Source organism: Zalophus californianus, chromosome 15 (assembly GCF_009762305.2).
Source record: "Zalophus californianus isolate mZalCal1 chromosome 15, mZalCal1.pri.v2, whole genome shotgun sequence".
Classification (NCBI taxonomy): domain Eukaryota; kingdom Metazoa; phylum Chordata; class Mammalia; order Carnivora; family Otariidae; genus Zalophus; species Zalophus californianus.
Window position 1 is genome coordinate 87703349 of NC_045609.1, and position 24089 is coordinate 87727437.

The 24089-nt window shown below is 60.2% G+C and overlaps 1 protein-coding gene across 14 annotated transcripts in view; it reads left to right on the plus strand.

The window, feature by feature from the left end:
* Positions 1–24089, plus strand: part of JAKMIP3 (Janus kinase and microtubule interacting protein 3) — a 116823-nt gene that overhangs the window by 56461 nt on the left and 36273 nt on the right. For 6 of the 14 annotated variants that reach the window (XM_027597093.2, XM_027597092.2, XM_027597097.2 and 3 more), the window contains exons 3-11: positions 8353–8850; positions 14456–14671; positions 16079–16198; positions 16763–16909; positions 17659–17790; positions 19805–19840; positions 20613–20672; positions 21651–21782; positions 22823–22951. In XM_027597093.2, coding sequence (XP_027452894.1) covers positions 8353–8850; positions 14456–14671; positions 16079–16198; positions 16763–16909; positions 17659–17790; positions 19805–19840; positions 20613–20672; positions 21651–21782; positions 22823–22951 — 1470 coding nt within the window. Of the gene's footprint in view, positions 1–8126; positions 8851–14455; positions 14672–16078; positions 16199–16762; positions 16910–17658; positions 17791–19804; positions 19841–20612; positions 20673–21650; positions 21783–22822; positions 22952–24089 lie in introns of all 14 variants that reach the window. The other 8 variants (XM_027597096.2, XM_027597098.2, XM_027597100.2 and 5 more) reach the window with 5 other exon arrangements.

Below are 24089 nucleotides of genomic sequence, written 5' to 3' on the forward strand. Positions count from 1 at the left end.
GGGATGGGCCTGCAGCTCGGATACCATAGGCTGCTGTCCCAGCGACCAGGTGGCACTCCCGTGGCTAGGCCTCCTCTGTGGGCCCACAGGAGAGTCAGAGCCACCGGGCCCCGGCTGGGACCAGGGAGTCAGGGAGCATCGGGCTCAGCACTTGCTCTGGGTCAGGTGGTCACCACGTCAGCAGGGCCGGCACCCAGAGGCCCAGACATGTGGTCTGGGGGAGCCAGGGGCGAAGGTGCAAACATCCTGAGGCCCAGGACAGAGTTCCCACACCACGGCCGCAGGCCGAGCCTCAGACGCGTGAGCGCCGTGGGTCAGCCCTGGGATAAGGCCCTTTGTGAGAGCGTGGTCCGTCCAACGCTCAGAAGCATGACACGTGGACATCGGGGTGTGGTACTTGCCTCATCGGCAGACCCTGCCCGCTACAGCGGTATGGTACGCCTTCATGTGCACTTTTAGCAAAGCCCACCCGTCCCGCAACGGCCCCGGGGTGGGGGTGCGGGAGGGAGTGGGCTCGCTGCATGTCACCAGCACCCAAGGCGGGCGGCAGTGGAGCTCTTGCCCTCTTGCTGCCGTGCAAGGGGCCTGGGGCTGGCAGCCAAGGTCCTGCAGCCCGGGCCCTATTGTTATTTATGTTCTGGGAAGATTGACCTCTTGGTACAGAATTCAGAAGGAACAAAAGAAAAGGCCCCAGTCCCTCGTGTTGCGGTTCCTCGCAGCACAGATGACAGCAGGCCACACACTGGGTGCTCTGGTCTCTTAACTGCTCCGCGTGCAGCACTGGAGTGGGTCTGGCTCTCCCCCCATGTCGACCTGCCCACGTTGCACCTGCCGCCACATCCAGGCTGTTTCCAGTGTTCGGCTGGCACACGGCCGGGCAGTGAGCATCCTTGTCTGCGTGTCTGAGGCCACGTGCAAGGAAGCTGGGTCTGAGTGTGCACGCCCGCCTGTGTGTGTGTGCGTGTGTGCAAGGGTTCACGCCAGCGCCCGTCCAGAGCACCGTGCTCCCCCAGACATCCCAGTTGCCGTGGCTTACAAGACAGCTGAAATTTATTCTGTGGGTGGTGAGGCCCGAGCCTGCGGTTTCCAGACCTTGCTGTTGCGTCAGTTTCCCGTGACTCCTGTTAGAAATGCGGCCGCCAGCCAAACCTTGCCCTGCGGGACTCACCCTGCCCTGCGGGTCTCACCCTGCCCTGCGGGACTCACCCTGCCCTGCGGGTCTCACCCTGCCCTGCGGGACTCACCCTGCCCTGCGGGTCTCACCCTGCCCTGCGGGTCTCACCCTGCCCTGCGGGACTCACCCTGCCCTGCGGGACTCACCCTGCCCTGCGGGAGCCCTTCCCGGGGACCCTGGGAGGTGCTGCTCTAAGCCAGCCTTCCCCGCAGCCTCAGCAGCCAGGTGCTGCTCTTGGCAGTGCTGCAGGGAGGGGGTGCAGGGAGCAGAGCCCCACAGGCCCGAGGGAGGTGCCAGTCTTGGACTGTTGGATTTCCTACATTCAGGAAACCTCCAGGAGGCATAGAGGGTAATGTTCTTCATCGTCTCCTCACCTTCCAGCCCCTGTCGCTAGTCCAGAAGGTGGGAAGGAGCAGTCGAGGGTGCCGTGGCCACTGAGACCCAGGGACCTTCTCTGAGCCTGAGCTCCCCCCCTCGCCACCTCTGGGCTCCCACTGCCACTTCCAAGCCAGAACTGCACCTTCCCACCAAGCATCATTAAAACATTCTAGTTTGTTTTCTTTTAAACGTGCTCGTGCGTGTGTCTATAGATGGTAATATGTCAGACAGGCGGGTACCCACCACCCAGACCTAACACATGCCATTGTCTTTTGGGATTCAAAGAGAAAAGTTCTAGACCCTCCCAGACACACCGTCCTTTCTGTCTCCTGCCACGTGGGGCTGGTCCAAGCCCGGCTTCCCCCACAGCCGCTGAGAGGCCTGGACCTCCCTGGGCCCAGCGTCCTTGCAGGATTGAGGACGTGGTGCTGGCCTCCTGGGACGGGCGAGAGGCGGAGCGGGCTCCCACGTGGGCTCAGCTCCGGGAGCTGCTCAGCAGTCCCTAGCACGCCGGTGGGGCTCATGGTTTCTTTCTTTCTCTCCTTTCCTTTTTTTTTTTTAAGATTTATTTAATTATTTTGGAGAGAGAGAGAGTGTGCAGAGGGAGGAGCAATGAGAGGGAGAGACAAGCAGACTCCCCAGTGAGCGCAGAGCCCTACGTGGGACCCGATGTCACGACCCTGAGGTCATGACCTGAACTGAAACCAAGAGTGTGCACCACCCAGGCGCCCCCAGGGTTCACAGCTTCCGTCCCCACATCCACCGGGGGCGGCGAGCTGGGAGCAGGGTTTTCGGGGGTTGAAACGCCCCTCAGGCCCCTTTCCAGTTCCCGCCTGCACTCTCCTGTCTCCCCCAGCAGCCAGGTCAGTCAACAAAATGCCCCTGGGATCCTGAGCAGGTGTCTCCCGCCGAGGCTCCGGGAGCCCTCTGTCTGCTCACCCAGTGCAATACCCTCACCACAAAATGCCACCAGTGCTGGCCACCCTTGGTCATGCTGACGTGGGGGATGTGAAACACGAATCCAGTCATCACGACTGTCAACAGCTTTGTCCTTACCGGTCCTGAAATCTTTACATGTACCACAGTTAACGTCACCATTGCAACTGCGGGACAAATCTGTGTAACCAGACCCAGACCGTGGGATTGGAGATTTCTGTCTGGTTTTCAGCATATTCCAGATGTTGTTCTGGAAGCCCCTGAGGAGGAGGGCCTGGTTCTGGACCTCACGGCAGAAGTCTGGGGAAAGCCAGCAGGACCCGTCCCCACCCGCAAACCTGGCTGGGTGGTGGGAGGCTGGCCGAGGCCGAGGAGCGCTCACACCCCACATGGCGCCCACCCGTCGTCAGGAATTCCCCGCAAAATTCTGGAGCAGCAACATCTCATTTTGCAGATGGCAATTGCCAGGGTAGAGAAGGTCCCTGTGAAGCATGGAGAGACGCCAGTGAACGTAGCCGCCGCAAACTTAGTGCTTTGGATTTTAGGCTGATGGTTAATTTATCACGAGGGATACTTGAGTGAATGGAGATTTGACAGTAAAGAATGAAATGCTTTAAATAAAAACAGGACTCTCCTGCTGCCCACCCTCTGTCGGGAGATTGAAGTGGTGCCATTTCTGGTGAAGAACCTTCTGGAAAGAGGGAGCCAGCTCGGCAGGAAGAGGAGCTGACATGGAAGGCCTCGTGGGAGCTGTGTGGAAAAGAACTCAGCGTTTGTTAAGCAGAGGAGAGTATTAGGAGGTGACCATGGACAACGAGGTAAAAACAAGCATGGTGCCTAAGGCCCCGGTGTTTCCACCATGATGCCAAGGCTTCGGCTCCAGTCCGGGCACAGAGCAGCCCCCACGGCCTGCACTCACGGGGTCCCGCCCACATCTGTGCCCCCAGCTCACGAGCACCCCTGGGACTGGGTGGGAGGAATGGACAGCAAGCCTTACACCTGCTATCAGGAAGCGGCTTCTGCTTTAACTGGGAAGGGGCTTCCCCACTTCCCCAGGCCACAGGCTGCTGCTCAGGAAACACTGGGCACCTGTGTGCCCCCAGGCCGTGTCCCAGGGGAGGGAGACACTGAGGAACGGGACCAGGTGTCTGGGCGAGGTAAAGCCAGGCAAGCAGTCATGCTGGCGGTGGTACAATCAAGGAGGGCCTCTAAGAGGAGGTGGCCTTGGACAGAGACCAGAATGACTGGAAGGAACCGGCAAAGGTGGGTCTGTGGGTTGCTCCGTTGGGACAGGGCTCACCTGATGCAGCGGCAGGAAAGGTGGCCCCGAGGTCAGGCCATGGAGGGCTGTGCAGGTAGGGGCAGCGGAGGCCCAATAACGTATTGTCTGGACCAGGATGCTGGGAGAGCGGAGGGGTCCTAACGCGGATCAGGACCCTCTAGGGGACCATGAGCTTACTGACGGCTGCTTTCAGACTGAGTGGTGTCCTGGCCACGAGGTCGGTGTAGTTCTCACTGTAGGTCGTGCTGGAAAATGTGAAGGTTGCAGTCTTTCAAGACCCAGTGAGGTGAGGGGTCTAGAAATACCACGCGTTCTGCCTCTTTGTGATGAGGCCAAGCAGGGAAGGATGCGGAGGGGGGGCTGCAGGCCGGGCAGCCGCGGCCGACTGGGTCCGAGGGGAGTGGTGGTGTCTGCGTGACACCCACGGAAGGTGTGGGAGTCGATCACGGGGAGCTCTCTCCAAATCCCCAAATCCCAGTTGTTTCCAAACCTCCCATGGGAAAGTCTTCCGCTCATCCAGGCCCAGAAACACTGAGTCCTCACCGCAGGGCGCGAGGGGCTCCGGGGGGAAGCTGCAGGCTCTTCCTCCTGGTTAGGCGAGACACAGAAATCTCACTAGGAATACAGCCACTTGGGACTTTGCGGACAAAAACGGGGCAGGAAGAACCACAGCTGAACAGAATAATGAGCCAGAGGAAAAAGTGCTGCCTTCTTAGAGCCAGTCACTTGAAAGAACAAGGACCGAGACAGAGTGTTCTGGAAAGTAGCCTAACATGAGCAAAGGCCACAAACAGCTCACGTGTAAAATAAGGGTGCGCATTCAGCTCTTCAAAGCAAGGCCTTCCTGTCCATCATCAGGAGGTGGCGCGGTGCGGCTGTTGGCGTGGGTCAGTGCCCCGGCGGGTGAGAGGACAAGCAGGAGAGTGGCCCTGCTCTGCTGCAGGCCTCACGCGGACCGCCTCGTCCTCCACAGCCCGCCCCTGAGGATGACTCCGAATTAGAGAAGAAGGTCCTGTCCAGTAGAAAACCAGCACGACCGAAGGTGCCCACAAGCAGTGAAGCCGGGTCCCAGTGGCACCGTTGCCCACGTAGTTTAAAATTTGTTAAGCAGTATTTGAGAGCTGTGAACGTTCTGTGGCCCCGTAAGGGATCATGGCTGCTCCCAACCATATACGGGTGTGGAACGGGTGCTGCGGCCCCTGGTGAGATGAGACGCAGGACTCGTGGCCGCGTGGTCAGCGTGTCAGGCCTGCCCAGCTCGGCAGTCTGAACGCAGAATCCCACCCGCAGGGCCCGAGGCTGCGCTGCGTGGGCTTGTTACAGACGTGCCTTTTCTCAGCAGTCTGAATCAGGAACACGATCTCAGCAGCTACACACCCCGCGAGTCAGGTGCCTACGCTCCTCATGCAACAGCTTGTAAGACTCTGGGCGCATCTCCATTCCAGCTCGGGAGCTGGCTGGCGGGAGACCCATCCCCTGGCGCCCTGGCCCGGCGCCTGTCTCTGCTGTTCCAGCACATCGGTCCCTCTTAGGGACGTCCGGTTAGGACTACGGATGGTGGCCACCCTGTCCGTGAGTGCCTGTGTGGGTCGCGGGCCCATCGTGGGCCATCCTCGTGGGGCTGTGGTCTGGCCTAAGTGTAGAAGCTGGTCTTGACCAAGGAGGGGAGACAGTAGCGCCCATCGCCGTGGGCCCTGTGTGCCGGGAGCAGGTCCGAGCCACTTGGATGGCCGGCCGGGTGGGGGGGTCCTTACGTGCCGGCGCCCCCTCCTCTGGTGTGGGACTTGGGGGTCGTGCCGGGGTCCACCCCAGTCACCAGCTCCACGTTTTTTGCGAGAACTGTGGGCAGCACTGAACATAGCTTCTTTCAGAACAAAACCTGAGGATGGCGAGGCCACGGGAGCCCCCACCACCTGTGCTCCGTGGCCTGGTCGGCCTCGTCGGGGCAAAGCAGCGAGAAAATGAAGAGAGTCCCTGGAATTCCTTGAGGAAAAGAAGAAGAGCTCCAAGATCAGGGTGGGGCGTGCCACGGCCACGGGAGCCGACCACGCAGACACAGCACAGCCCTAACAAACTGGGAAGGGAATGGGGAAAACAACCATTCTTGGGAATCCTAACTGGTGGGAAGGGCATGAACACTGCAGCTCCCACGTTCCGAGCGATTGCGAGTCTCGCGTGGCTAAAGGAGTAATTATGGGATGTTCTCCCCCTGTCCACCCCCGGTCTCCTTGAGAACCAGAGTCTCTGTGTGAGGGGATGGAGGCACGGAAGCTACGCAGGGAAAGTCGATCAGAAGCCTGGAGCCTGGCGGTTCAGCCTACACCAGATGGGAGGAATGCACGGGCCTGTGTGGGCGGAGCTTCAGGGGAAAGGAAAGCCTACTGCGGGAGACACAGGGGGGCCGACCGCAGAGGTGGGAGCACAGTGCGTTTGTGGGGCACCTCAGAGCCCAAGGAAGCAGCGGGGCTGGTCTTCCCGTTCAGTGCATCTTGCTCAGAACTGTGGTGAGCGAGCGGCTCCTGGGAGTGCCATGTGCTTTGTTTGTGCGTCTTTCTTCAGTAACCGCGGGGGCCGTGGTGGAGGACCTGGGCTCTGAAGGGGCCCCGGCCACCGTTTGCTGTCTGAGCCCATTGCTCCTACCTGCCCGCGGCATACTTACCAGCCCTTCCCACGTGCGGCAGGGACAGTCACGGGCACTGGACAGAAGGGCAGGTGCGCGGCAGGTGTGGGCACCGTTGTCTCTGAGCCACTTTGGACCACCGTCAGAACCAAACCCTGCCCGGTTCTGAGAGTCCCCTGCCAGCCTCCTGCTCCGACAAACACCTGCTCTATGACCACCCGCGGCAACGTGGCTCTTCCCTCCACTGATTCCCATGCAAGAGGCCATCTGGCTCCCCCGTGTCCAGCTGCAGGACCCCTGACCCCACAGTGGGGGCTGCAATGGCTCAGCAGTGGCCCCCCCCAAGAGAACAGATCGCCCCCCCCCACACCACTGAGAACCACCATCGACACTTTGCTTTCCCATGTCTTCAGCTTGAACTGGAGAAACGGTAGCTCATCTTCGATGGGAAAGGACTAAATGCCTGTGCGCTAGGCTTCAGCAACAGCCCCCTTCTTTGGCGGGAACCCTGACTGCCCAGCAGATGCCTGGACAGTCGTCAGGGACCTGGAAGGCCCAAAGACAGAGCTCTGTTATTAGAATTTGTGCCAGCACTGTGGGATCCGAGCCGTCCCGAGGCAGCTCAGGGTGGACCCACTGGACACCGGACCACCAGCCAGGAGCACCAGCTGAGTGAGTCAGGTCACATGCACATCCTGATGGGGAAGTAACCGTGGATACGGCAGACGTGGCCTCCCCCTCTCTGTGTGTCCCAGGACATTTGCTCTGATGGGGGAGGGACATCACAGCCCGAGAGAGAGAGAGATGAATAAGGCATCCATCCATCTTGGGGGGCGGGTTGGGTTGTTCTGAGAAAGGGGCACAAAGTGGCGGGTTCAGTGTGTGGAGGCAGGGCTGGGCATCTGGGGGCTGCCGGCCATGGTCTGGGGGGTGGGCGGTGGGCCTGCCCTGGGTCGAGGGTCAGAGCTTATCACCCTGGGGAAAAGAACCCAAAGTGGCTAGCTGGGGTGCCAGGGGCCCTGGCAGGGAAGGCATAGTGGGGCTTGTCCGTCCGCCGTGGTTCCCCGGCTCTGCCCTTTCTCTGAATGCACTGGAAGCAGAGGAGAGGGCTGGGCTGGGGCTTCATCCCTGCAGGCTCTTCCTCCTGTGGAGAGTGGGTGGCGGGAGGTGAGTTGGACGCTGCCAGGAGTGGGCGGCAGTGGGGAGCCAGCTCTGAAGCTCGGTTTGGGGGGGCACGTGGGAGAAGGAAGGGATCAAGGATGCCGGCCCCACACGAGGTGCCGTGGAGCCCAGAGGTGGGGAGCGAGGCGAAGGGCCACCTGCAGCGCTGGACCCTGGGCGGGTCAGCCACTCCTTTCCCCGACCTTAGGTTCTGAGCACCACTTCCTGCCACGTGCGGGTGGTTTGGTCATTGAGCCAAGGTTGATGTTTGAGATGAAAACGAGATTCAGTCAAAAATCTGAGTGTTTCCCTAAATCTGGACATTACACGTCATGTAGACAGAGAGTGCAGTGGCCTAGAGTGGTCTCCCCACTGGCCAAGAACGTCAGAGAAGGTGAGTGCAATACCCCGTCATCTGGGCTGGAGGCCTGTGCCCAAGGGCATCCCGCACCTTCTTCCTGGTGGTTCACGGGCGAGGTGGCCGTCGGGTGTTCGCAGCATGGTCAGGCCTGGCCAGGGGTGTGGCAGCCGAGCAGATTTCTGTGGACCCACATGTCTGTGACCTTCCCTTCCAGGCTCGCGGTGCTTCCAGCCTCCAGCGCCCCGCGGACGCCCAGGCGTGTGTGTTCACCCTCTCCACCTGCAAGGCTTGATTCGGTTTCCGCAAGGAGACATTCTCGAAGGGAAGATAGCTCCCAACTTTGCAGGAAGGATCACAAAGTTGCCCACGTTGGTCCCTAGGTGCGCTCAGAGGCAGAGGCGGGTTCCGGACCAACGGACTGGCGTGCTCGTGTCTTTCAGGTCAGCCGGGTGGAGAGGGAGAAGAACCAGGAGCTGAGGCAGGTGCGGGAGCACGAGCAACACAAGAACGCCGTGCTGCTCACCGAGCTCAAGACGAAGCTGCATGAGGAGAAGATGAAGGAGCTGCAGGCTGTGCGTGAAGCACTACTGCGGCAGCATGAGGCCGAGCTGCTGAGGGTCATCAAGATCAAGGACAACGAGAACCAGCGGCTGCAGGCCCTGCTGCACGCCCTGCGGGACGGCGCCCCCGACAAGGCCAAGATCGTGCTGTTGTCCGAGGCGAAGGAGGAGGCCAAGAAGGGGTTCGAGGCGGAGAAGATAAAAATGCAGCAGGAGATCTCGGAGCTCAAGGGGGCCAAGAGGCAGGTGGAGGAGGCGCTGACCATCGCGGTCCAGGCCGACAAGATCAAGGCCGCGGAAATCAGGAGCGTGTATCACCTCCACCAGGAGGAGATCTCCCGCATCAAGAAGGAGTGCGAGCGGGAGATCCGCAGGCTGGTATGTGCTCGCGGGGCGCGGGGGAGGGGTGCTGGCGGGGTCGCTGGGGGCGGGGGCGATGCGGGGTGTGGGAGCTCACTGGGTCCAGGAGGTGAGACCAGAAGGCCCACGGGTGAAGGTCATGGGCCCCCGAGGCTGTCCTGATGTCGGTGCCACAAGGGAAGGTATCCACTCCGTCTGGACCATAGGGAGTTGCCATCATCTGGTCAGGAATGGCCAAATGCTGGCAGCTTCATCTGGGGCATCGGGATGGCTCCAGACACCCGCTGTCTGTGGCTGGCACCCGCGGAGTCGACGTCCTCAGAGACCCAGAGCGAAGAAGCTGAAGAGATATTCAGGGTTTGTGAGGGATTGTGCCTGATTCTCCTCATCCCTTGGAGCCTGGACCTCCTCAGTAATTTGGGGGAAACGGAGCTCTACTTTGGAGCCCTGTGTCCCCTGTCATGGGCTGTGTCAGGACCTAGCTGGCTTTGCTGCTGGTCCCACTCAGGACCCCTGGGATGGGGTGCAGCAATCTTTCCAACCCGTTCAGCCGTGCAGCCGGGGCACCTCTCCCTCCTTCCCTGGGCTCTGGTTTCCAGAGACTGCCCCGGGTTGTGCCGCCATGTTGTACTTCCCAAAAGGGGTGCAGCCATTCTCCGAACCAGCGTCCCAGGGGCGAATGCAAGACTTAGGAGCCAAACACAGCTCTGCCGCGATGTGCACACGGGGGCCAAACACTCCCAACCTGGACGGCCCCCCTCCTTTCCCGGACTGTCCCCCGTTCCGTGCTGCCCAACCCTAAGCCATGTGTTGAGGCTGCCCTGAGCCACCAAGGCACACTTGTGAGAAGTGTGGGGTTCCTTACACGACAGGACGGCCCCTGCCCTCCTCTTCTGCCCCAGAAAGGGAGGGAAGCCAGTGTGACCAGCTGGCGGACGGTGGGGGACAGGGCGGTCAGTGCTCACTGCCCGGTTCCACGTGGCCCCTTTGTTCATCTCACTTGGATTCACCATCTGCAGGCCTGTGGCCCCGTCTGCTCAGCCGAGCGCCTGTAACAAAGCCAGCAGGTCCCTGTGCTGCCCCCAACCCTGCTGTGGACACCCCAGGGGCAGGTACTGGCAGCTCTTCTGGCTGATTCTTCTGGATTTTGTGCCACATTCTCAAAAACATGCTTACATGTCTACTTTTTTTTAAGATTTTTAATTTATCTGACAGAGAGAGACACAGCGAGAGGGCACACAAGCAGGGGGAGTGGGAGAGGGAGAAGCAGGCTTCCTGCGGAGCAGGGAGCCCGATGCGGGGCTCGATCCCAGGACCCTGGGACCATGACCTGAGCCGAGGGCAGACGCTTAACCCACCCAGGTGCCCCCAAATTTCTACTTCTTGGTACCTCCATTTTTGCTTCTTCTTTGCCTCCCACCGATCCCTGGCTCTCTACCTCTCTGCTCCCGCTTACCCCTAATTGTCCCGGCCAGGTCTTCACGGGAGAACTCAGCTCCTGTTAGTGAGGGGCCGATTCGGGAAGGTGTGGGCCGTGTCAGGGGAGACCTGTTGGGTGGCAACGACGGCAGGTGCTTGCTGGGGCCCTGGGGGAGGGGCGGGTGACAGCACAGGACAGCAGCGTGGCCCCCAGGGGGCAGGGCCCAGCCACGGCCAACTCAGCCCAGCCAGGGAGGTGAGAGCACAGGGCCAGCATCCTGGGCCCCGAGCCGAGGGTATTTGGGGGCAAGAGAGGGTCCCACAGGATGCTGGGAATTTTATCTCGCCTTAAGTGCATATTCACTGTTTGCACAACTGTTGCTGCATTAGTGTTACTCACAAAAGACCCATAGTAACCCACGGTTGTATTACCTTTGTTGTACATACTTCTGTTTCCCCTGGAATTCATTTTTTCATTTGCTTAATCTTCTACGTGCCTATTCCTAATTCAGCCCTGAATTTCCAGGAGGGGCATCTGTGCCGTGAGCAGTCTACACGTTCAGTCGCCCATTTCCCTTGTTCCCGGGACGCCCCTCCCGGAGCCCTCCGTCTGACCGCGCGGGGCTGCTTCCCCCTGAGCCCGCCGCAAGCCTGACCTCCCGCCACCCTGGGGGCCTCCACCCTCTCCTGGGCTACCTCCTCCCGCGTCTTCCTCTTTCTGATACATGATGTCTTCTCCTGGTGGAACAAGTGCTCGAAAGGCATCCTAGAAACAGAGAGTGTGGGAGATAAATTTTGTGAGACTTTGTGTGTATGACATTTTTATTCCACGCTCAATGCTTCAACAGGGGTGGGAATTATAAGTTGCAGAAGCTTTCCATCAGGAATTTGAAGGCATCTCTGCCTTGTATTTTAACTTCTGCATAGCTGTGAGTAAGTGGAAACCATGTGATTCCTGACCTTCCCTGTTCCCCGGGTCCCTCCCGCCCCCACCCCGAAGCTGCGGGGCCTCCTCTGCGCCCAGAGCGTCCCCTGGAACATTTGTTCACGCCACACGCCAGGTGGTCGGGAGCCTTTTCTAACTGGAAACACAGTCCCCAGCTCGGGAGATGCTTGTTGCCTCCTTGTCTTGCTCCCAGAGGGCCCAGTGGCGAGGCGCCGGGCCTCCGAGTTTTGCTCTCCAGCCTGGCTTCTTGGAGATGCCCCCCACTCTGCCTCCTAACTCCTTGTGCAGCTTTTCCTCTCCGCCATCATAGACCGAATGCCCCAGCGTGCCCCTTCTCAGAACGAACACGTCTCTGCCCCACTCGCGCTCAGACACGTAACAGCGGCTCGTTCCCCGGAGGGCAGCCACGAAAACTGGCCTTGAAAGAGTTTTCTGCGGTTCCCTCCAGGGGCTGTGCTCCTTCGCTCCTTGCAGCCGCTGTGCCCCCATTATCCCAGACCCCTCACGGGGCTTGCGGACAGGCGGGCTGCAAGAGATTCTGCGTCGTGTTGGGGCCTCTCTCGGTTCTCTTTCCCCACCGAGGAATTTGAGTCAGGGCAAGAAGGTGGAAGAGTGGAACCAAACACATCAGGCTGGAAAGGAAGATTTAAAACTGTCTTTTTTGCAGGTGGTATGAGTCTGTAGAAAACCCTAAGCAATTCACCACAAAACTCCCAGGACCATTAAAAGAGCAGATTTTCAGGATGAGGATCAATATGCAAAGATCAGTTGTATTTTCATGCACGAGTGACAAACAGTCCAGAATGAGATTTTTTTCTAAGACTTTATTTGAGAAAGAGAGAGAGAGAGCATGAAGGGAGAGAAGGGCAGAAGGAAAGGGAGAAGCAGAGTCCCCGCTGAGGCTGGAGCCCGAGGACGAGGGGCTCGATCCCAGGACCTGGAGATCACAACCTGAGCCTCAGGAGTCAGATGCTCAACCAACCGAGCCAGCCGGGCACCCACTAGGGTCCTGTAAATGCAGGTTCCCAGGCTCCCCATAGCGGTTCTTGTTCTGTGCATCTGTGCATAGCCTGCTCTGGACTGCAGGGGGCGGGTCAGGGTGTGCGAGGCATGCTTTCCTCTCCACCAGGACCATTCTCCTGCCTCAGCATCCTCCCCTGGGGACACACCACCCCAAGGGCTGCCTCGGTTTCCATACACCTTCTGTAACCGGGAGAGGGGTGTGGAGGGGGTGGGCGTGGGGGAGTTCATGGGGGTGAGGGGGTGTGTGGGGTGTGTGGGGTGTGTGGGTGCTATGGGGGGGAGTGGTGGGGAGCTCTGGGAGAGGGGCTGAGGGGTGGGGGAGCTCCCTGTAGAGGTGGGGGCCCCCAGGACTGGACAAAGCTTTTCCACCACCGCAGCGGGACGCCTGCGTCACGCGCCTGCATCTCGCGCCTGCATCACGCGCCTGCATCTCGCGCCTGCATCTCGCGCCTGCATCTCGCGCCTGCATCTCGCGCCTGCATCTCGCGCCTGCATCTCGCGCCTGCATCTCGCGCCTGCATGCCCCCTACACAAATGGGCGTTCCAGGTGGGAGCTGTAGGACCCCGCCCTGGGCGTCTGCTGCCTGCTGCGCGCGGGGCCCCACGGCATTCGGAGGACCCCCTGGGGGACACTGTCGCTGATCTTAAAGTGACTTTCCACCTTGGCAAAATCAAATCCTGTCCCTGCATGAAAGCACCTGTCCTTGAATTTCCTTTGTGAGCCGGTCACCCCACTTGGCCGCAGCACATGACATGGACGGGTGACGTCTCAGGGAGGTCTGCTTTTTGGTCCAAACCATCTGCTTAAAGAGCTCATTTCATTGGGCTCTTATTTTCTGGTTTCCTGATGAAAGAAGAGTGATGTTTTTAAGTGTCTGAATGTGAGTGTCATTAGACCCCAGAACATAGCCGCTTAGCAACACAATTATATTTACTGGCCCCTTTGTTTTCACTAATTCAGTGTGTTTCTATGTGCTCCAGTAAATGGGAATTTAGCAATTAAGGATTTCTTTTATTCTGTTCAGTTCATCGCTTGCCTGTGAATTCTGTGATCTGGGCTAATGAGACATCTCATCTCTTTGTTTCCAAGCTGACTTCAGCAGATGGCTGATTTATTAGATTATTTAGCCTTAAACAGCAAGGGAAGCATCAAGTATCCCATCCTGTTCCGTTGTTTGAAAATACATTTTAAACTGAGTCGTCTTATAAATCAAGCACCATTTGTAATGACCCCTTGCAGCCGCCGAGTCCGTCCATCTGAAGAATGGGCGGAGGGGGTGTGTTTGCCTCCCCACTCCCCTTCTGCAGCCCGGATGAGGGGCTCAGAGGCAGGTGGCAGCTGCGTGCAGAGGGCCATCTTGCAGCTGTCAGGAGGCCGAGCACTTTAGGGAGAATGGGGAGAGCCGTGGACCCCTCACAGCCACTAGCCTGTGGGCACGCAGAGGCCTGGGTGGGCCAGATTCTCCTGTCCTCTAGTCTGGAGTTGACTTGTCTGGAGACCCCCCTCCCCCAAGCCTCAGCTCAAAGCAAGATTAACTAAAAATGCAGCTTTGCCTGCAGTCAGGCAGCACCTCTGCTGTCTGTCCACACCTCAGCGCAAGGAGAGGCAGGGTACAGAAGAACAAGAACAGTGTCTCCGGCTCTTTCTGGGCTGGGTGCCCCTCAGAGAGGAGAGGAAAGAGGCACCGAGAAACTTCTGCCTCTCATACCCACAGCCCCCCTGTTGGAGGACGGACCTTGCTCCTCACACTCTCCTATGGATGGGGTTCAAGGAACTCGGGGAATCCCCCTGCCCTGCCCAACACACAGCAGAAGGCAGAGATGGGCTCTCTGGACCCGCCAGCCAATGCCAGCCCCCAGTGGCCGCCACCAGGAGCCCCTGCAGTCCAGCACTAAAGAGGGTGGTCCTGCCAGGTGCACAGGGATGCTGGGAGGGATGCACAGAGTCCAGGAAGGAGTCTCAGTTGCACCAGCTTGAACTGAACCAGCAGAGCAGAGGTCAGCCTGGACGGGGGGGTCCGGGGTGGGGGCATCATACTGCGGCCTGACCAGTGGGGCTCTTGGTCCAGGGCGACCTGCTTTGCATCCAGTCTCTGAGCCCGGAGACGTACTGGCAGGGCCGCTGCCACGGGGACCCTCCCTATGCTGGTTCCAAGGGTTCCTCCCCCTGTTTCTATGGTAACTGCAGATCTGTACTCTGCCTGCCTGTGTGATTGTGTTCTGTTCTCCTTGTAGATGGAGGAGATAAAATTTAAAGACAGAGCAGTCTTCGTGCTGGAGAGAGAGTTAGGGGTTCAAGCCGGGCATGCTCAGAGACTGCAGCTTCAAAAAGAGGCTCTAGATGAGCAGCTGTCCCAGGTCAAAGAGGCTGATCGGCACCTGGGCAGCCCCAGACGGGAACTTCCTTATGCAGGCGGTGCAGGAGACGCCTCAGACCACTCGGGAAGCCCTGTAAGCACCTCCCCACGCTTTGCCCGGTGACACAGAGTCACAGACAGCGCTGCACGCGGCTCTGTGGCCCTGCTCAGGCAGCTCCCCAGGGAGTTGAGAGCCTAGGTCCAGAGTCCAGAACCAGAATCTCCTGCCCCGGGGACGCTGACCGTGTCTGCAGCCCACCAGCTGACCCCGGACCCCTCGGCTTCTCCAGTTTGGCCGGAGGGCAAACAGACTTCTGTCTCCTTCCTTCCTGGCTAGCGTGGCACAGCACTGGCCTTCACTTGATCACATCCCCCATGGCCCCCCAAGGCTTCCAGCTAGAGCCTACCTGCAGCTGCCAGGACTGCAGGTGGCTAAGGGTCCTTGCTTGCTGTTCCTGGTTCCCACCGGGGGCGATGGGATGAGGCTGAACTACTTCCATCTCCATGTGCACAGGCTCCTGGCTCTCCATCGCCTGCACCCTCACCAATCACCCCCACCTGCTTTTCATGTGACCGTGCCACCCTTCTGCTCCCCTTCAGGCTGCCGTGACAGTGTGGGGACAGCCAGCAGCCGCAGGGCTGTGACATCATTCATTACTCATTGCTGCTCCTCATTCAGAGCCCTCTGGAGTGGTTCTGGGTAATCCGGGGTGGGGGGAGTCTAAATTCCATGGACCTCAGTGCAGGTCCTGTGGGGCCTGCTCCCTAGCCTCTCCTGCACCTGCTGAATGAGGAACCATTCCTCTGTCCTTCCCGGACATGCATTTGTTTGCTTTGAGGACAAAATGTTTGAGCTGAGCCAGCCCGAGGACAGCGACTTTTCAAGAATAGAAAATAACTTTTTATAATCTTATTATAAATGGCTTAACTGGATTAAATCTTGCTCTGGCACTTGATGGATTGTGTTAACTCCAGAGAGATTCTGAAACTGGATCAAAATGTTTCCACTGATTTTTGAATGAGGTTCCAGAGGTGTCAAAAGTGACCTTATAGAACCTCAGTGTGAGGGAGCACACTTCTTGGGAAACCATCTTTTGAAAGTTTTAAGTTGAACATCTTTTCCTGTGCTCACATGATCATACCAGGGAAACTGCGACCCCACCTCCTTCGCAGGGCAGACCCCTCCTGAAAGCTGCAGCCAGCAGCCGCCCCGAGAAGGCCCGGGGCACCCACACCTGCGGTGCCTGCATTTGTACGCCCTGGCCTTCCACCTCTGCACATCCTGGACATTTCTGCTCCTTCGTTCTGTCCCCACCGTGCGGTTTGCGGTGCTCATGGTGGTCAGCCATCGGTCGCTTGTCCCTGCACCCAACCACCTGCCATGTGCAATCACAGGCGATCATGACGCAGAACTGCTTTCTTTTCCATGGTGCGCTGGGATTTGCAGAGGTTTTTATGCCTGTGTCTACGAACAGTTATTTGCAGTTGATTTTTGTTTTAGGAACAGCAGTTGGATGAAAAGGATGCTCGGCGCTTCCAACTTAAAATTGCAGAGCTGAGTGCGATCATTCGGAAGCTGGAGGACCGAAATGCCTTGTTGTCGGAAGAAAGGAACGAGCTGGTGAGGGGCAGCGGGGCAGGGGCACGCGGGTCTGGATCCTATGGGTCTATGACTGCTGGGGTGGGGTGCAGAAGGCGTCCACCTCCAAAATTCCTTGTGGAAAGGAGGAGTGATGGTGCCAAGGGCAGGGTTTGCATACAGGCCTCTCAGCTGTTTCAATAAAGCTTTATGAACAAAACCTGGTGGGGGGGTCCGGATGTGGGCCTCGGGCACTGGTTGGTTGATCCCTGCTCCATATTATTGAGCAAAAGTACCCTCCGTCCTGCGTGTTGTCTGGGATGAGTGAGGCCCTCCCGCCTCAGTGAAGCCATCACAATCACTCCTCACAGGCACTGGAATTTCCAGGTGACCTGTGTCTGAGTGGGAGCTTCTCCAAGGGCTCTGAAGGGTCATGGGCCAGGCGAGTCCACTGCAGCTCTTATTGGCAAAATAGGGCCTTGGCCCCAGACCACCTCCCTTGGCTGGAGCCAGAGCATGTTCTGGCCGGTTTGCCAACTCTGTACAGGGATTGTTGGCTCCACGTTACCCTTAAAATCATGTTGTGTGATTAATTTTGTCTTTCAGTTAAAGCGCTTAAGGGAAGCTGAGAGTCAGTACAAGCCATTGCTGGATAAAAACAAACGCCTCACTCGGAAAAATGAAGATCTGTCCCATACTTTACGTCGGATGGAAAACAAGTTAAAATTTGTCACGCAGGAGAACATAGAAATGGTAAGGGGCCCCGCCTGGCCCATGGGGCCAGGAGGATTGCTCACGCTCACCAGCAGTGACCAACAACCCACTGCACTTCTCACGTGAAAGGCTTGACCATTGGATCCCCCCCCCCCCCCCGACTCACATACACTGCGGGGACTGGAAACACCTGGGCGCTGGCTGGGAGAGGAGGCGGCGAGTGAGGGTCTGAGCACTGGAGGGAAGCAGTCCTGGGCACCCGCCTGGGCAGAACGGGGCGGGGAGGTCACTGGGCAGGTCAGCCCCAGGCCTGCTGCCCGGTCGAACACCAGGAGCTCCACCCCGCATCTGCCGACTCTGAAAATCTCAGGCCCAGGTAGGAAGAGCCCCAGACCACCTGCGTGGAGGGGAAGGAGCCAGCAGGCCAGCACCGCACAGACCCCGAGACTCCGCTACGTGCAGTCTCCTGTGTCCCTTCTTAGTTTAGCCAGGGTCATTCAGCACGACGTGGCGGGGGAAGGGGAGGGTTGGTTCCTCCCTCCCCGCACCCCACTGCAGAAATGCCTTCTTCCCACGCTCAGCTCGGAAGGCGGCGGGGTGTGCGGAGGCGGGCCGCCCACGCTGCCTGGTCTGGGGGTGCAGACTCGCCCCGCGCGCGCCCCCAGGGCCCGAGCCGACGGGCAGACGGGGCTGCGCGGCGCGAGCCCGCTGGCAGGGAGGACCCCGGCTCCCCGCCGCCCGACGACCCCTCACCCCACCCCTGTGACCGCGTCTGGTTGGCTTTGCAGAGACAGAGGGCCGGGATCATCAGGAGACCCAGCTCCTTAAACGACCTGGATCAAAGTCAAGACGAAAGAGAAGTTGACTTCTTGAAACTTCAAATTGTGGAGCAGCAGAACCTCATAGACGAGCTTTCTAAGGTGCCCGCGCCCCCTCGGCGGAGCCCCCGCGTCTCTCCGCGACCCCCCGGCGCCCCCTCAATCTCCGTCGGCCACGCCTTCCAGCCCCTCCTCTCCCGTCTTCCTCGGCCCTGCCCAGTCTCTCTCGCCCTTCCTCTCCCACTCCTGGGCTCTCGCCTCCCATCTCTCTCAGCCCTTCCCCTCTCCTCCCTCGGTCTCCCCCCTCCCGCCCCTTCCGCCCCCCATCTCCCTTGGTCCCTCCTCCGACCGTCGGCCCCGCCCCTCCCCTGCCTCTGCCCCTCCTCTCCCATGTTCCTCGGCCTCCCTCCCCCCAGTCCTCTCCGCTCATCCTCTCCCACCCCTGGGCCCTCCCCTCCCATCTCTGGGCCGCTCCCCTCCCGCCCCTCGGCTCCTCCTCTCCCATCTCCCTCGGCCCCTCCCTTCCCACCCCTCGGCCCCTCCTCTCCCGCCCCTCGGGCCCCTCCTCGCCCATCTCCCTCGGGCCCCTCCCCTCCCGCCCCTTGGGCCCCACCCCTCCCGCCCCTCGGCCCCTCCTCGCCCACCTCCCTCGGCCCCTCCCCTCCCGCCCCTCGGCCCCTCCCCTCCCGCCCCTCGGCCCCTCCTCGCCCACCTCCCTCGGCCCCTCCCCTCCCGCCCCTCGGCCCCTCCTCTTCCGCCCCTCGGGCCCCTCCCCTCCCGTCTCCCTCGGCCCCCCTCCTCTCATCTACCCCGGCCGCTGGCCCTCCTGCCCCGGCCCCTCCCTGCGGGCTCCACCGCGGTCATGCCTGAGTGGCCCTCTACAACCGCGTCGTCTCCTCATCACTTTGGACCCGGGGTTTCAGTGACAGTGTGCCGCGGTGTTAGCTCCTGGGACCCCCGGGGCAGAGCAGCGCACCTGGGGACTTAGCACACAGCAACCTCTTCTCAGTCTGGAGGCCAGAATCCTGTCTAGGTGCGGCAGGACCGCGCGCCCTCCGCAAGCGCGAGGCCAGGGTCCGTCCTTTGCCGCGGGGAAGCTTCTGGTGGCTGTGGGCCTGTCTCTCCAGTGTCCGCCTGTCTCCGCGGGCCAGCTCCCTGTGTCCCTGCTCCTCCCTCCTGCCCACCCTAATCCAGGATGGTCTCATCTCCAGATGCCCCACACAATCACATCTGCAGAGGCCCTCTTCCAGAGAGGGTCCAGGCCCAGGAGCTGGGCATTAGGCCGTGCACAGGCTCTTCAGGGCCCCCCCTTAACACTGCCCTGTCCGTATGGCCCCTATGCCCCCAGCACAGTGTTGAAAATAGTCCTGCACCGAACCCTCCTCTGGTTACCCTGTTGGGGTCCCCTCGGGTCATTTCAGAGCAAGTTGCCTTGGTCATTCTGTGACCTCTAGGGGCAGCAGAAGGGACAGCAGTGTCTCTCCTGCTGGTGTGGCTCGTGACCCAGAAGTGCTGGCCTGGCCTGTCTTGTTGTTTTTAGTAAGTTCTATGCCCAACATGGGCCTTGAACTCAAGACCCTGAGATCAAGAATCACATGCTCCCCTGACTGAGCTGGCCAGGGCCCCAAGCCCTGCTTCATTTTGATGACTGAAGTTGCCTCCAAAGTAACGGGAGGTCCCACTGCCCAGCACAGGCTGTAGGGCAGGGTCTCCCCAACACAGCATTCCCCGACCATGCCTGCGAGCTGACCTCTTGTCTCGTTCAACTGCACAGTGACCGTCAATCCCCACATGTATAAGAACCTATGGGGGGTCGGGGAGTATAGGAAAAGGAAGAAATCTTGGTCAGTTATGATTGTGCGTTATCGCAGTTTCTGAAAGGCAGGTGACAGGCCCTTGGCCCTGAGCCGAGGGCCCCCGGGTGCTCCTGCAGGTTCCCAGTGCCCTTGGGAGGTCAGCTTAGGGAGGGAGGAGGGACCATGAGGGCCAGGTCAGATGCCCCCTCTCCAGGTAGTGGGAAGCGGTCAAGTTGAGGTTCGGGGCAGCTGCCAAGCTCTGGGTCTCCTGGGTCGCAGGTCTGTGCTCCCAGCTCTGTAACAAGCTCTTCTCTCCCTAGACCCTTGAAACCGCCGGCTACGTGAAGAGCGTGCTAGTAAGTAATTCTCTCTCCTACATTCACACCCAATGCCCCATGCACTTGTCCCTGGGACCCCTGGTGCTGGTGGCTCCTTCTAGTCCAGACAGAGGCAGCCATGCCAACACATGCTACCTGCCCAAAGGCTTTGCAGTGGGACGGAGAACACCCATCCATTAGGGTCAGATAAATGCCCCAGGTGGCCTTTGGTGATGCCTGCAGGAGCCAGCACCCAGCTTTGCTCATTCTTCAGGGCTGGTTGCCCTCCCTGGAGCACTGACCCCCACCACGGGTTTCTGCCCCGCCGGCGTGGTCCGGCAGTCTAAGCGTGGCTGGTACATGGTCAGGGTCATGGAAACGCAGTGGAGCTCCCTGGGGAGAAACAGGTTTTTGGTCTCCTTACGTGTCTGCAGGGTCCCTTTCCAGCTGTGTGGGGTTTACCGCTTCTCCAGACATCTGCTCAGAGAGTACAGAGCAGGGCTGGGCTCCGTCCCTCTCGGATTCCCATTTCTGTGTGTGGGCTGCTCAGGGAGCCTGCCCCCCAGCCACACACTGTAAGGAGGCTGGAGCACCCAGAGCATAGTGGGGCGACAGTCACTCCTCTCAGCCCAAGCAGAAACCACGCGCCATCTGCCCCTTCAGTGCCACTGCTCCTGAGCAGGGCCGCGCCTGTGACCATGCAGACGGTAGCCCATCTAGAAACCACCCTCCAAGTCTGTGCAGATGACTGTGTGGGAGCATAAACGGAACTGCTCACCCCTCAGAAAATCTCTTCCACTGCTTTTTGCAGGAGCGAGATAAGCTTTTAAGATTTCGGAAGCAAAGAAAGAAAATGGCCAAACTCCCCAAGGTAAAGGAGATGATGTTGACGTATGTGTACACAGAATGTGTGTTTTTAAAAGCCACTTAACACAAGGCGTTTCTCGTGACAGCAAGGAGGAGGGGTTAGCTGTGGGACTCTGGCCTTCCCCTGCCGGGCCTGGGAGTTAGAATTCCCGCATTGCCCTGGGGCCTGCAGGCCTGCCTCGCGCCCCCCACCCCCTGCAGGCTGTAGCAGGGGTGCCTCTGGCCCCACGCGGCCCCGCCCAGGCCGACCTGTGCCCCCAGGGAATCTGAAGCACAATCCTTTTCCATAAATGTGTGCTTTGTATTAGAGGAGATTCAGGAGATAGTCCCAGAGAACGTTAACTAGTGCTCTGCTTTATGCAAAATGCGTGTGTTTTCTTGTTTGGCTTTTGACCGCTCGGAGGTGTTCCTCACGCAGCCTAGGAGATACTCCTCAGGCACGAACGCTGGCGCATCTGGCCCCCGGAAGGGCCCATGGAAGGAGTGACAGGGTGCTGGGGCTCTCTCTCCTCAGGATTATTGCAGAGCATTTAGAGATTTTCTGGAGGCCTGGAAGCCTGGCCGTGCAGAGTTCTAAGAGTGGACCAGCTGGAGGAGGCCCACCCTCTCTACCTGGGCCCCCCACCGTCCTGGCGCTTCCACGAGGCAGGAGTGGGGAGAAGCCAGGCAGTTGGGATAAAGGCCAGGAGCCATCAAGATGGGCTCGGCAGCCAAGACAGGATGTTGGTTGACAGGGGCGTGGACCTGGCCACAGTGCCCTCCAGCCTTGGTGACACGTGACCTTCGTGAGCTGGACTTCCAAGGGGCCCGTTGGGGTTTCAGCACAGGGAGGACCCGGGAGGCTCCCGTGACCGTCTAGGCCAGGAGTTAGGGAGAGTGTCAGGGACACTGGCAGGAGGGACTTGGGTGGAGTGGATGGTGGACATGGGGTGAGGAGGGGACGCAGGTCCATGTCTGGACTAACTCAGTTCCTTTTGGCCAGAAGCCGGTTGTGGTGGAGACCTTCTTTGGATATGATGAAGAGGCTTCCCTGGAATCCGATGGCTCCTCCATCTCTTATCAGACAGACAGGACGGACCAGACTCCGTGTACCCCCGACGATGACCTGGAGGAGGTAGCCTCCACAAGGGCTTCTGGACAGGCGGGGGCAGGGCCTGGAGGCAGCGAGGATCAGGGTCGGGGACGTGGGGGTCTGCTGTGTGGCCTGCCCCCTGGAGCAGTGGGCTCGGGGGCCCTCCCTGGCTGTGCCCCCCAGGAGCCTGTGCTCATGTCCTTCTACAGTGGGACAGAGGCCTCCCTGCCTCTCAAAGGGCTGCCCCGGGGGGTCTGAACCACCCAGTGTGGGGAGGCTGGCAGCAACGCCAAGGGCCACGCCGAGGTGTTCGTCAGGGCAACAGGCAGTGCGGAATAGCGGTGTCTCTGATGAAAGCACACCCAGCCTGACCTTCCCACCAGTCCTTCTTGGGAAGGAACCGTCCTCAGATGCAGGCGGCCGGCTGAGCCCCGCATGTGGGAGGAAGCTGTGCTTGGTTTGGTCTCGCTGGCTCGGCCCCTGTGGCTGAAGGACAAAGAGTAGCAGGCTGTCCGCGGCCCTGACAGGCCCAGGGGCACTAAAGCCATGGGTAGGGCCTCCCCTGGCCGATCCGGGCAGGTGGCCCATGGCCATGGACCCACTTAGAGACCTAAGACATTGTAGAACAGCTGCTGCCGCAGCCTTGGGGGTGAGGAGCACAGGGAGAGCTGGGGTCGGGCTAGGGTTCCTGGGCCCGGTCACTGTCAGGCACAGCCACCGTCCATACCAGACCTGCGCCTTGTTCTCAGAGAAGCAAGCGCTTTGGGGTCCCGGGGGGCCCTGGGAAGGCCGCAGCAGCCCCCTGCCTTCTGTCTGGGGCAGCAGGTGCCCTTGTAGCCAGAAGGAGGCATTTAGGGATCTCTGCAGGAAGGTGGGGGTGGGGAGGAGAAGCATTCCCTGGTCCAGGTCTCACCTGACACATCTGGGGGGCAGATGGGGCCCCCGCCGAGCCCCTGGCCTGGCTGCCAGCCCCTGAGGTTCACCCTGGCCTCAGGGCAGCCAGCTGGGCCTTTCCACCTGGGGGCTCCAGGCTCACCTCCCTGCGGCCCCAGGTAACGCTGCGTCTCTGTGCACCTGTCCAGGGCGTGGCCAAGGAGGAGACGGAGCTGAGGTTCCGGCAGCTGACCATGGAGTACCAGGCTCTGCAGCGAGCCTACGCCTTGCTGCAGGAGCAGGTCGGAGGGACGCTGGATGCAGAGCGAGAAGTTAAGGTCTAACTGACTTCTACTCCACGACATTCCGGCTCTCGCTGGGCTCCTCCCCGCTTGACCCCCGGCCTTGGCAGGGACACTTGCATTGCTTCACCTTCCGGGCCAAGCCCTCTCTCCCACGGTTCTTGCTGGGCCTGCCGATGCTCCCTGAGGCGATTAAGGAACAATGTTGGCCTGGCAGTGGGTGGGGCCTCCCAGAGCGGTCCCAGGCACAGGTGTGAGTGATGGTCCCCCGGAGAGCCACGTGTGTCCCCTCTGGGGACCGTGGCTGGCGGGCAAGGGGAAGTCTGCTTCCTCGAAAACCTTCCAGTGGTGCTCTTGGGGGGCTGTCCCGGAGCTGAGGCTCAGAGATGGGGAAGGGCCAGCGTTGCCGCTCGGTTCTGGAAATTTGCCAAGATTACTCATTCATCCAATACACCTGAGCTCAGCTGCTGTGCTCACCTTGACCCTGAGCCTCACCAGGCAGGTGTCCCCCTCCTGCCCCTGCCTCCCTGGACCCTGGGCCAGGCGCTCATGCCCCGTCCACCAAAGGCAGGAACACGGGGCTGACAGGTGCCCTCGCCGGCCCCCAGGGGAGGCCGTGGCCGGGGGCTGTGCCCTGCCCTCCCCTGAACCCCCTCCCCCACTCCCTGACGCGTGGCCTGCCCTGCCAGGGCTCTGAGGGGATGCCCTGCACAAGGAGATGGGCTGCATCCTGTACACCTGAAGGGCTCTCCTGCCCAGCTGCCCTGGGGCCTGGGGGCCAACTCTGCCCCTAGCACACAGGGCAAGGGGCCAGTCAGCTGGCTCTGGGACTCCGGCTGGCCGGCTAAGTGTGGACTCTTGGAAGTGGGGCACAGTGTCAGCGGGGTCCCCTTGCCACATCCATCCTCGCTGCCTGGAGAGTCACTGGGCCTACTCCCTGTCAGCAAACTGATCTCCCTCCAGCTTCACGTGTATCACCCAGGCCCCAGGAGGGCGGAGGCCGGGGGTGGGGAGGGGAGGGGGAGCCAGGGTCCGCTGATGTCGTCCGAAGAGGAACCCAGGGCCAGGCCAGGGGATCCCCTGCCCTCCTCAGCTTGAGGGCCGCCTGACCCTGTGCCCAGGTGCTCTCCTCTGCCCAGAGCTGCTCCCAGGGAGCAGGAGTACTGGAATGAAG